This window comes from Dipodomys spectabilis, unplaced genomic scaffold (assembly GCF_019054845.1).
Source record: "Dipodomys spectabilis isolate Male_0828 unplaced genomic scaffold, ASM1905484v1 ptg000002l, whole genome shotgun sequence".
NCBI classification, from domain to species: domain Eukaryota; kingdom Metazoa; phylum Chordata; class Mammalia; order Rodentia; family Heteromyidae; genus Dipodomys; species Dipodomys spectabilis.
Window position 1 is genome coordinate 20654086 of NW_024870679.1, and position 13729 is coordinate 20667814.

Genomic DNA, 13729 nt, shown 5'->3' on the forward strand with positions numbered 1-13729 from the left:
CCAGACCACAGCAGTAGTTCCCCAAGTGACCATATCATCCAGGCACCCAACACCTTCATCTCTATCTAGAAGAACATGATATCCAGGCCAAGCACTACAGATAAACATTTAGTAGCCTTTGAGATTTTTTTTAATGCCTTGTGCTTTGGAAATCCCAGAAATTATTCCTTGCCACTTCTTAGATATGCAGTGTATATTATTACAAGGTTACCCTCTAATCGTGGTCACTCTCAGCATATAAAACATGGAGAGTGGGAAAAATAACACAGATAATTTCTCTCTATTTCCATAGCTGAGTTTGAGCCCAAGGAAAATATAGGATTTCTGATTGTAGACTAGGACGAAGCACTAAAATGAATGGTAGATTTCATAATCTAATGTGTCTTCGTATTGTTTAAAAAAAATATAGGTCCTGGACTCCCACCCTAAACCTTACAGAAAAGTGAAAAAGATTCAGAGGGGAAATCATAGTAGTAAAATGCAACATGGAATTTGAAATCCAACTGGCTTCTGCACTCAAACCACTGTGTTCAAGAGCATAGTGCTTCCCAAGGAAGCATGGAAGATGTGTTAGGAGTGGTAGTTCAATCCCAACTACTTGAGAAGCAAAGATAGAAGGATTACAGTTCACGGGCAACCCAGGCAAGATTTTATATCAGAGAATAAGCTAAGTGTGGTGATTCATACTTGTAATCCCAGCTATCCAGGAAGCATAGGTAGGAATATCTCATTTCCAGGCTGGCAAAAAGCTCAAGGAGACCTCATCTGAAAAAAAAACAGCTACAGCATGAAGGATTGGAGGCATTCCTCCAATGCTTACCAAGCACTTGAGGCCCAGGGTTCAATTCCTAGCACTGTCCTACAAAAAAGTATATACTGGGGCTGGGAAGTTGGCTCAGTGGTAGAGCGCTTGCCTTGCATGCCTGAGGCCCTGGGTTCGATTCCTCAGCACCACATAAGCAAAAAGAAAAAAGCCAGAAGTGGTGCTGTGGCTCAAGTGGTAGAGCGCTAGCCTTGAGCTGAAGAGCTGAGGGACAGCGCCCAGGCCCAGAGTTCAGGCTCCATGACCGGACCAAAAAAAAAAAGTATATACTGTTTTTCAACAGTATATTTTCAAGAGATTTTGGTTTTTAAAGTGTGCTTTGATCACAGCAAAACAAAATGTTTCAACACATGTTTTCTACTAGTGTTGAAAGATGCTATAAAATTCACACCTATAATTTAAAAGCAGATGACCTGAAATATTCACTTAAAGTACATCTAGTATAAGTTTCCCAGTGGTATTGCTAAGGAAAGAAACATTAAAGTTAATTGGAAGGGCTTTTTAATTTGTAGACACCAAATAACAATCAGAATGAACATGTGGCCATAAACTTCTATTTATCTCTTAATCTAGCCACACAATGATAAAGACCGTTGCTAACAAGAACCACATCTCTGACAAATCTTTGCTTTTGAGGTTAAAGCACCATGCTTTAACTGGTTAGCCAGTTGCAACCAGCTCTGTTGAGAGAGTTTGGGGGGCCTAGGTTGCACTTGTATGTTGGGGTTCAATGATTGAAAAGCTTAGAATTCACTCTTTGCACCTGCAGGTGGTCAAACAGGCTGAAGTGTAATCCTTCTCTCCCTTCCCCTTGATTCCCCCTGTAGGTTTATGAGAAACTGAAGGACCATCTGCTGATCCCTGTCAGCATTTCTGAAATGGAAAAAGTGGATGGGTTGCTCACCTGCTGCTCGGTTTTAATTAACAAGAAGGGGGACTCTTAAGCCACAGAGTTCCTCTCTGGTAGCCAGCAAGATGGCCCAAGCCCGGCCTGTGACTCTCTACCTACTCCCTTTGTTATCCTTGACAATCTACTGTGCTACTAACTCTTGTTTACAAAATTTTAATTCCAAGTTTAATTGCTTCATTTTCTGCACCCTCACCCTCCTTCCTCTCATGGTGGTACCTAAACTGTGGACTTGCTAAATTAATTAAGCAACCTAGAAAATAGAAAGCTAATGAATCATTGCAATGTGATTAATAATAGTATGGAAACACTCATCATGGTGTTTGTATATCTGTGTGAAAGTCATTCAGTTGCCATATATTCCGAAGATTGTCTTCCCAATCAGTCAGATAAACTAGGTTTTCTTCTCTGCATCGTGAATCATATTTGGTTCCAAGGTATTTTTTTGACCTTTTCTAGTTCCCTCACAAATACCTTGGCCTTGGGGAAAATCCAAAGTCTGTGTATTAGATACCTTCCTTCAGGGCTATGTTGTCTGCCAGCAGTCTCCTCTGCCCCCTGGCCACACCTTTTAATACCAGCAGTCCGTATCTGTGACTGCTTCAGGGAGCATTCACTACACCAAGGCAGATCCCAACAGTTTGCCCCAGAGATAGAAATTCCAGAAGAAGTTGAGCACCACACCTACAAAAGTAATATCTGCACTAGATGGTTGCTAAGGGAGCCTAGATCAGGACACTTGGAAACACCCCATGGGTACAACATCTTAGAGAGTCTCTAAGTCACATACCATGAATTTTTGCCTCTTTACTGGTCTTAGAGGCCCTGGGAGGAAAGTCTCAGTTTTTCCTTCAGGTTATTTCTGTTTTCCCCCTAACCTGACTCACCCTATTTCCAGCTTTCAACCCCTTGCAATTGTGAAGGTCTATCAAAGTCATCCTTTCAAGAGACATCACGTCTTAGAATGATTTTTGAAGTCTAGTATCAGCCAGAGGGAGCAGCCCTCACAGTCAAGAAGCCTGTTCAGGAAGTCAAGGACTTAGGGCTTGAAACCAGCCTCTGACAACAGATGATTCCACTTGGAAGTATCAGTGAATATTTACTGTGACATTCAAGTCAAACTTCTTTTTCCTCTAGCTTTCAAATTATACCACTTCCATTTGACAAAAATCTCCCACAAAGAACAATGCCACTGCAAAAGGAGAGATCATTCTTTTATATGAAGCTGAATCAGGCCAGGGAAATGGGACTTTCCAGGCATATCATCAAACTTCCTAGCCATCTCCACCTTCCAAAGATTTAAAAATCAAAGAGACTGAGAAATATTACTCCCAATCTAGCTATGCTCACCTCTGTATTTGTGATCAAACATTGCTTACATTGGTGATTTCACTCATTTTCTCAGCAGATGAAAGTAGAGACCAGAGAAAATCAAGACATTCTTAACCACATCTATTATTTTCATTTAATTGACTTTCTTCCAGAAATTTGACCCTCTTTCCTGTTGTTTAACTCACTCACAAATTCATATCACATGCAAAGACCTATGTGCATTCTGTGAATGAACCATTATCTGGTGGCTATTGTTTTGTGAAACATCTCATCATGGGTGAATAATATGTTTGTACTGGAGAGAATGAAGGCTAGCCACATGCCTAAGTTAATAAAGAAAATTGTTCTCTGCGATTATGGCTGCCCCTTGGGGTTAAATCTAGCCCTACCCTGGCATAAGGCAGAATTTCTCCCTATGAGAGCTCACCATCTCAAAAACAACCACGGGCAAAACCAATCCAGCCAGCCAGTGGGGGCTAACTGGCATGTAATTTTCAATAACATTCCTTCTATCATCCCAAATCAGAGGGCTGTTCTCTATGATATTTAGCCAATTATAAGTGAATAGATTTTTCTTTGTATCAATTTGCTCTGCCCAGGGCAGTTTTTCATTTTCCCTTTCCTTTGCTTCTTTTTTCTTTTTTTTTTTTCTTTCCTTCTTTTTTTCTTGTTGAGATCACTCAGAATCTCTATGCCTCTTCTACATCTTATTCTGTACTGCTATATTACCTAATGGGCTGACTTCTTTGCACTCTCTGTGTGATATAATGATGTAATATTCCCAGCATAATAATAGAATTACTTCTCATCAGTATAGTATTCCCTTTGAAAAGGGTCCCTGTGACTTATAATGATGAAAAACTAAAAGAACCCCGCTATAGGCATTATAATGACATGAGGACTTATATTGAAGTAAGAGGTGAGTCAGAGTTACTTGATCAGTCTTATGCAATCTAACTAAAGATGATATAGTGCAAATGCCTCATTTAGCATTATTTCTTCAACTATCTGGCTTGCTATGGAAATCCGTGTGGCCATCTCTCTAAAGTGTATTGATAGTTCTTTGAAAGTGTCTGTGAGTGTTCACAGACTATTACTAAGGCCATTTCTTCATCTCAAAGGTGGGGGAATAGTTGGTAGATGAATAATGTAACGTACATAAAGCTGCATGTTCGTCTATACTTATTTACCCTTTAACATGATACACAGCTCCAACATAACGTCATCATGGTGTTATACTTGTGTATTTTATTTTCCTACCCATCATGTTTCAGCCACTCTGTGTGCCAAAACCAGTAATGCCTTCCACGGCCTGTTTGTCCAGAGAAGATCTGCACTGATTTTAGTCTCTTGCTGCCCAATCCTACATGTGTACCCATCACGACGGAATAAAGTATGAGTTGTACTCTGACCAGTGGCGCGTCTCTTTTTTGCAATGGTAACTATCATGGGGGAATAAAGCCATCATTTGTTTGCCATCAGACATAGGATATTTTCTCCCTTGTCTCTAGCAATGAAATTTGAAATTCTGTACCTGTCAATTAGCTGTCATCAAAGCTTGGGCAAAATAATAATTGAAAAGAGCTTTATACTGGAGACATTTACAAAGCATGTACACTATGCTTGCTCAGTCAAAAGAGCTGAATGTCAGCTATACTTCTCCTTAGAAACAGTCTTTTTGTTTTGTTTTGTCAGTCCTAGGGCTTGAATTCTGGACCAGACACTGTCCCTGAGCTTTTGTGCTCAAGGCTAGTGCTCTATCACTTGAGCCATAGCTCCACTTCCGGCTTTTTGCTACTGAGGCTGGCTTCAAACCACAATCCTCAGATCTCAGGCTCCTGAGTAGCTGAGGCTGTGAGCCACTGGCACCCAACTGGTCTGTCTCTTCCCTTTTACTGTTAACCATAGAGGACACCTTCTCAGGGTTTTTTGTTTGTTTGTTTTTTGTTGATGGTGGGGCTTGAACTCTGGGCCTGGGATTGTCTCTGAGCTCTTTTGCTCAAGGCTAGCATTCTACCACTTTGAGCCACAGTGCCACTTCCATTTTCAGGAGGTTAATTGGAGATAAGAATCTCAGGGACTTCCCTGCTCTGGTTGGCTTTAAATCTTGATCCTTATAGCTCTGTCCCCTAAGTAGCTAGGATTACAGACATAAGCCAGCTTTCTTTGGTTTATTTATAGAGAAATGGAATAATCTTTATGTTTGCTCATGGAAGAATTTGGGGTTTGTTTTTATTTTTGTTTTTTTGTTTTTGTTTGCTTGCTTTGCTTCACAGTAAGCATCCTTTAGGATACTTGAAAAGCTTTTTATTTTATTTATTTATTTATTTATTTTGCCAGTCCTGGGGCTCAAACTCAGGGCCTGGGCACTGTCCTTGAGCTTCTTTTTGCTCAAGGCTAGCACTCTACTACTTGAGCCACAGAGCCATTTCTGGCTTTTTCTGTTTATGTGGTACTGAGGAATGGAACCCAGGGCTTCATGCATGCTAGTCAAGCAACTCTAACACTAGGCCACAATCCCAGCTCAGGATATTTGAAGGTTTTTAAATGCAGTTTTCTTGTCACATTTCCAACTATTTTTGTAAGCTGAAAGAGAGCTGTGTTTTTATTGTTAAAAAATAACTGCAAACTATAAAAATAAAATCTAAGCAATACCAAAAATTACTATAAAAATAAAGAAAAATACTCAAAATTTCATCACCCAGAGATTACTATTAACATTTTTAAGAACATCCATGCATTTATAAATAGATATTGGTATAAATATGGGATAATTTTACATAATCATACACTCCTAGAGCCTGCTTTCTTCACATAGTAATATATTATGGGCACCTTTCCATCTCAATAAATAGAGATCTACAACATCAATTTTCAACAGCCATGAGTATTCCACAATACAGTTGTTGAAGTGGCTCTTTCTAAATGACACTGGGTGTTCTATCACAGATGGTCAATATGCTTGATTGCTATTACCTGGGGGTCTTCAGGCTATCAAAACTGTGCTGATTATAAGCTTTCACACACCCCATAGTTAGTACAATCTGATGTATTCTTACAACCGGCTGGGGCATGGGAATCCTCACCAGATGCACAGAGTACACAATTCCCTGAGAGGTTATTGATTTTATCACATCTTCTCAGTAGCTCTTACTCTCCATTATTCTAGTTGGCATTGGCATTGGCCTTGGCAATGAAGCTAAAAATAAAAGGGCACTGGGGCACCAATGACTTACACATGTAATCAGTGCCAATCCCTGAGTTTACACCCCAGGGCCAACACAAAATAAAATACAAACTATAAATGCAGGTAGCATCCCTTTTTGTTGTTCAGTGCCCAACACAAAACAGAACCCTGCGCCTGAGTGTCAGAGTATAGTGTTCTCCAACCAAGAGATAAAGCAGTTCTCTTTAAGGGCAGAGTTGGCAGGGCTCCCCAACTGATTTTCCTCCCAGTCTTTCAAAAGAATGAGGGAAGAATGAGACAAGCTACATGTTCTGGAAATTGGACTTTTGCTCAATTAAGAACACTTGTCAGCCAGGAACTGGGGTTCACACCAGTAATCCTAGCAACTGGAAAGGCTAAGATCTAGGGATTGTAGTTTGAAGCCAGCTCAAACCAGAAAGTCCATAATACTCTTTATTTCCAATTAACCACCAAAAAGCCAGAAGTAGAGCTGTGGCTCAAGTGGTAGATCACTAGCCTTGAGCACAAAAGCTCAGAGACAGTGCGCAGGCCCTGAGTTCAAGCCCTAAAATAAGCACAAAAAAAAGAGAAAGAAAGAAAGAAAAAAGAAAAGAAAAGAAACTTGTCAACAAATATTTTAGACAAATGAGCACATATCTGGGATGCAAATTCCTGTATTTTGAGAGCTCTTTGTGAGAGGCAGGTAGATGACAGCACATGTATATAAATGACTGAACACAACAAGAAATAAGGTAAGAATTATCAAGGAGCAATGTCAGGAACTTCCGGAGTCGAGTCATGGAGAAGAATCTGGACTTAAAATGCTGGCTCTGGCTCTCTGGGTGGAGAACACCGTGAGGGAAGGTGCATAGCGTACACTTCAGAAACGTGGTTGTTGAGCACCTCCTATGTGCCACACTTATCTCGGCTAGATCCTGGGGATACAAGAATGACACTCCCTGCTTTCCTGTGGGTTCCCTGAGGCCAAGAAGACAAATACCGGACAAGTTACAGAAAGGGTGACAAGTTTTATGAAAGTAAAATAAGGGGGCTGGGAAGATGGCTCGATGGTAGAGTGCTTTCCTTGCATGCATGAGGTCCTGGGTTTGATTCCTCAGCACCACATAAGCAGAAAAAAACAGAACTGGTGCTGTGGCTCAAGTGGTAGAACACTTTCCTTGAGCTGAAAAGCTGAGGGACAGTGTTCAGGCCCAGAGTTTCAGGCCCCAGAAGACAGCAAAATAGGGTGCTCAGACACATAGTAGGGACAGTGAGTGCATCTGTTGGGCTACAACTTGAGACATAATGTAGATTGGAATGTGAAGGGTCCATCCTTCAGAGTTAGGGTAATTGAACTGAATGGGCAGTATCTGGAAGACTTTAAGAGCAAGGAGTGACATTATTGGAGCTTGACCTGGGATCATCAAGTAGGACAATTGGGAACCGAGAAAGACTGGTATTTCTCAAAGTTTAATTCCTCCCAGTTTATCTAAACATTTCTTCCTCCCATCAAAATTGAGTCTGAAAGCCAGGCAATTAACTCTCTCTCTATTTGCTCTTCTCAAGAAGAGTTTAATAACACCTCCCCCTCCCCCCCCCTTCAACTCCAGAGGGACATTCTCAACACAAATGAGATAAAAGGGTTCTTTGGAAGAAAGATACAATGTAAATATCATTATCATCATCATTATCCTCATTAACTCTATCACAGCACATTTAGCTTCCATCAAAATGTCATCTTCTATTGGAAACATCAATCATCCAGTCCAGAAATAACTTTAGAATATTCATCACTGAGGTCTCCAGGCTGGCCTGACAGCTTCTGTCATGATCCATAGCCATGCAAATACTTGGGTTTGGAAATTGTTGGGTGACTTGGAATGCTCCCCTCTGCTGCAAACCCTCACTTCTAATTTAGCAAAAGCTGGGTCACTGTTAACAGAAGATAACTGGGTTATCAGGCTTTTAAAAAATGGTGTTTAAAAGTGTTAAGTATGTGACCACCATACATAAATAATTAAAACAAGGATGCCAGCAAACTACCAGGTAAAATATTACCTAGACTTGCATGTAACATGAAGCCTAAAAGCAGAGATGGATCTGTAGGTGTTGGAGAGCACTTTCTATTTACAAACAGGAAGCTGAGTCACTTAGCTCTGAATATGGAGAAAGAATAATATTGTGAAATGCCATTATTTAGTTAACATATCCATCACTTAGCAGAATTACAATTTGTATTCTGTGTGTGTGTTTAAGCTCTTTTCTCTTTGAAAATTTCAAATATACATTTTTGTTTTTGGTTTTTGGCCAGGTGCTGGTGGCTCATGCCTTGTAATATTAGCTACTCAGGAGGCTGAGATCTGAGGATCACGGTTCAAAGCCAGTCCGGGCAGGAAAGTCAGTGAACTCTTATCTCCCGTTAACCACCAGAAAACTGGAAGTGATGCTGTAGCTCAAGTGGTAGAGCACTCTCCTTGAGCAAAGCTCAAGCGCCCAGGCCCAGAGTTCAAGCACCATAACCAACAGAAAACGAAAACAAAAAACCAAACAAGAAAAAATATTCTTTTTAACTCTGCAGTAGCTTATTCAGAACTTATTCATCTTACACAATTGAAATCACCTAGGGCTTGGGGAATCACACTCAGAGGACAACTCCTCCAAACTAAATTAGGGTTTGTTGAAATTCCCTTTCTTCCATAAACATACACAACTTCTTATGTCACATTGATGCTAGAAAAGTTTAGGAACCAAACAAGTTCGGGTTCTAAGCAACAGCCTAGCTTTATAGAAATGTTAACTTTTCTACTTCTGGAACAAGCTTGTGGAATAAACTTCCTGTATCCAACAGAGACTTAAAATTCCAGGACAGGATGTCAATAAAGTCATCTATTATATTTACAGAGGACCTAGCTGAATGCATGAACATCCCTAGAGTTAATACTAGGACAGAAACATGAGGACTCTTTTCTCTCTTAAGTTTGGGGAGACAGAAGGAAATAGTTAACCAGGGCAAGATAGTAACAAGAAATTAGATAGGAAATAAAGACCAAAGTGAAGAGATGTTTGTGGAAATTGGTTTCAGACATATGATGAATGTTCTGGGTACAAAGGTGGGTAAAACACCCAGAAACCAGCTTTCCGTCTCACTTGGGCCCAGAAGTACAAGGACAGGAAATTATGCTACTGGATTTAGGACCAAAAAGGTAGGACCCCAATTCCTAGCCAGTTTCCAGAGAAAACTCTGTCTCTCTATGTGTCTCTCTGTGTCTCTGTCTCTGTCTTGGTCTGTCTGTCTGTCTTTGTCTGTCTCTGTCTCTCTTTCTCTCTGTCTCTCTCTGTCTCTCTCTCTCTCCTTACTCTCTGATCTGCTGCTTTCTGATCTAATCTACTGACTGAAAAAAACTGCAAGATGTATCCAAGGAGGTCAAAGTGATGCCTGCAGCAGGGCAAGTCCCCAGACAAAGAGCTAGCAGAGGAGGGCAAAAGAAAGATCTGGTCAAGTCCAAGGATATCACCAGAGCGGCACAATGAAAAGCTTAGCTTCTCAGGGGCCACCACAAATGTGATCTCAGAAAGTTGCCATTTAAATCCTAAATTTTTGGCAAATCTCTCAGGCACATGCCAGTTCTGTGGTTTGGTTCTCTCTCCCTCTATATCAGAAAATGGTTGGAACAGAACCAACAACAGAATATGAGTATGCATGGCCTGAGGTGAAAGATTCTTGCATTCCAGACCCATGAGTGCTGGACCTCTTTATAAGCACTATGTTCATTCTAAAATTAGAGCCATCTCTCAGCACCTGGCGTCCACACATGATGAGCTGCATGCAAAAAGGCATGACCTTCCAGTGACAAAGTTGTTTTGGTTTCTGAAGAACCTATTTGTGTGTGTGTGTGTGTGTGTGTGTGTGTGTGCGCGCGCACGCGCGCGCGCGTGCACATGCGTGCATGCATGCATGGGAGAGCTGGGGCTTGAACTCAGGGCCTAGGTGCTGTCCCTGAGCTTTTTCTTTCTTTTTTTCCCCCATAGCTACTGCTCTATCACTTGAACCACAGCTCCATGAGATAAGAGTTTCAACCTTTCTGCCCAGGCTGGTTTTGAACTATGGTCCTCAACTCTTAGCCTCCTAAGTAGTTAGAATTGTAGGCATGAGTCACTGGCACTTGGCAAGAACCTTTTTTCTTTTCCTGTTTTCTCTTTTGTTTGTAATCTAGCCCACCTAGCCTGGTACAAACTGTTTTCATTTTTCCTGTCATGTTGCTGTTATAGATACTAATCACTTTAAAAAGCAGTGAGTTCCTCCTTTTGGTTGTTTAAGAGACAAAAGGACCATGTGTAAGAGGGTTGGCAGATTATTCAGAAGCATGTGACATAGATAACTTCTATATCAAAGTATTTCTTTCTTATTTTTTCCTCACACTATTTCTATTACTCTCTTCTACCCTACTCCTCCTTAAAAAACAATTTTTACAAGTTTCATTGTTCTATATTCTTTTCTTTCTTTTCTTTTTTGTGCCAGTCCTGGTACTTAAATTTAGACCCTTACACTTACGCTCTTGCTTAGCTTTTATGTTCTAGGTTGGCACTATATTACTTCAGCCACACCTCCACTTTGGGGTTTTTGCTAGTTGATTGAAGACCAGTGTCTCTTGGATATATCCTCCTTTATTGACTTTGAACCATGATCCTCAGATCTCAGCTCCTGAATAGCCGAAATCAGGCATGAGCCATCAGCCCCCTGCCTCATTGTTCTGTTTTCATACACACAAATGAACAACTTCATCCATTTTCTTTGTTAGCACTCTGTATCAGGGCATTTCTTTACAGTCCATTAGGCCTTTGTAGTATTCTGATCCCAGAAGACTTTCCTTCCCTCCCTGTTACCAATTCTCCATACAGGTATACATTGTTCTCATCCAGCAAATGACAGCAATAGGGTTATACTTTCTGCCTAGTGGCCTGAGGAGCTCTGTCAAGCCAGTGCTGAAATTTATTTATTTATTATTATTTATTTATTTATATTATTATTATATTGTATATTTATTATTTATTTTTATTTATTATTTAATAAATTTGTTATTTATTAATTTATTATTTCTAAAAGGGGAACATTTGAACCCTCTGAAAATGGTTGTAAATGAAGAAAAAATTATTCAAGAAAATCTAAAAACCAGTACCAGTGGTTCACACCTGCAATTCTAGGTACTCTGGAGGCTGAAATCTAAAGAATGATGTTTCAAAAGCTAGCCTGGAGCTGGGCACTGTGGCTCACACAGGTAATCCTAACTACTCAGGAGATTGCGATCTGAAGATTGTAGTTCAAAGACAAGACAGCCAGTACAGGAAAGTCCCTGAGAGTCTTCAATGAATCACAGAAAAATCCAGAAGTGGCACTGTGGTTCAAGTGGTAGAGCACTAGCCTTGAGCAAAAAGCTGCTCAGCCTCAGCACCTAGGCCAGAGTTTGAGCCCCAGGACCACGAGAAAAAAAAAAAGGTAGCCTGGGAAGGAAAGTCCTGTAAGTTTTATCTATAAACTAACCATTCTACTAAGTATAGTTCAAGAGAGACAGAGACAGAGAGACAGAGGCGGGGGAAGGAGAAAGGAAGAGAGAAGCCAAAGGAAGGAGGGAAAGAGGAAAAGAGGGAAGGATAAGGATCATCTAAAATAGGAGACCAGCAAGCACCTGTGCTATTTATTGATTTTTTAAATAATGTTTGTTTGTTTTTTTGGGGGGGTCCGGTCGTGGGGCCTGAACTCTGGGTCTGGTCGCTGTTCCTCAGCTCTTCAGCTCAAGGCTAACGCTCTACCACTTGAGCCACAGCGCCACTCCTGGCTTTTTTCTTTCTGCCTATGTGGTGCTGAGGAATCGAACCCAGGGCCTCAGGCATGCAAGGCAAGCGCTCTACCACTGAGCCAACTTCCCAGCCCAATTTTTTAAATAATGTTTTGCACCTGTGATATTTAAACCAAGACCCACACTCTTCCTCCCCACTCCCAGCTTTAGTGAGACAGAAACCATGTTAGTCGGCCTGTAGAGTCAGGAACAAAGCTGTCTCTCCCACAGATCCTAAACTACAGTTAAAGTGTAAGGGTACCTGCAAAACCAAGGGGATTGTAGTAAAAAAGCAGTTTGGAGAATGATAGAAGTCCTTAAAGACTCAGGCTAAACTCTAGATGTCTGTACAGATCAGAAGAAAAAATGCCATCTCTATTTGTGGATATCCTAATGTTTATATGGAAAATCCTAAAGAATTCACCAAAACATATTCAAACTAATTATGAAAATTCATCAATAAATGAGTTTAGCAAGATTTCACAGACATAAAGTCAATATTTAAATAAATCAATTCAATTTCTGTGCACTTAAGATGAACAATCAACCATGATATTAAGAACACAATGTCATTATAAGATTCCCCCAAGAGGATGAAATACTTGGGAACTCATTTAACCAAAAAGTTCAAAACTCATTCTTAGAATGAGCTAATATTTATTAAATTACAGCTCTAAATAAATGAGAAAAACTGGCATGTTCATATACTTGAGGCTTAATATTGTTAAGATGGCAATGTTTCCCAAATTGGCATACAGATTCAAGATAATGAATACTAGAAACATGGTTGGCTTCTTTATAGAAATTGACAAGTTAATTCTAAAATACTTTATAGTTATAAGGGAATCAAAGTACCAAAATTAATATATTGAAAACGAAGAATAAAGTTGGAGGACTCACACATTTCAATTTCAAAACTTCAGAAGTAAATTGGAAGAGGATGTCTCATGCCTATAATCCTAGCTATTCAGGAGGCTGAGGTCTGAGGCTAGTGGTTTGAAGCCAGCCCAGGCAGGAAAGTCTGAGACTCTTATCTTTAATTAACCACCAAAAACACAAAAAAGGATTTGTGGCTCAAGTGGTAGAGCACAAGCGTTGAGCAAAAAGTCCAACCCCAGTTGAGTGTAACCCCAGGGCTGGCAAAAAAAAAAACCTTTAAAAATATGGGGGCTGGGAAAGTGACTCAGTGGTAGAGTGCTTGCCTTGCGTGCATGAGGCCCTGGGTTCGATTCCTCAGCACCACATAAGCAGAAAAAGCTGGAAGTGGCGCTGTGGCTCAAAGTGGTAGAACACTAGCCTTGAGCTGAAGAGCTGAGGGACAGTGCCCAGGCCCAGAGTTCAGGCCCCATGACCAGCAAAAAACAGACAAACAATAAAAATAATGCTGGGCCAGGTGCCAGTAGCTCATGCCTGTAATCTTAGCTACTCAGGAGGCTGACATCTGAGGATTGCAGTTCAAAGCCAGCCCGGACAGGAAAGTCCATAAGACTTTTATCTCAGAAAACTGGAAGTAGCACTGTGGCTCAAGTGGTAGAGCTGAAAAGCTGAAAAGCTCAGGGACAGCACCCAGGCACAGAGTTCAAGCCCCATGATTGACCCCCCCCAAAAAAAAAGAAAAGAAAAAAAGAAAGCTGAATGCTGTGATA

At 40.6% G+C, this 13729-nt stretch overlaps 1 protein-coding gene across 1 annotated transcript in view; it reads left to right on the forward strand.

Annotated features, from left to right (window-relative positions):
• Positions 1 to 4473, forward strand: part of Ddah1 (dimethylarginine dimethylaminohydrolase 1) — a 155982-nt gene extending 151509 nt beyond the window's left edge. Inside the window, exon 6 of the mRNA XM_042676994.1 lies at positions 1651 to 4473. Within this exon, the coding sequence (XP_042532928.1) occupies positions 1651 to 1767 (117 nt within the window). The 3' untranslated portion in view covers positions 1768 to 4473. The remainder of the gene's footprint in view (positions 1 to 1650) is intronic.
• Positions 4474 to 13729: the final 9256 nt, after the last annotated feature.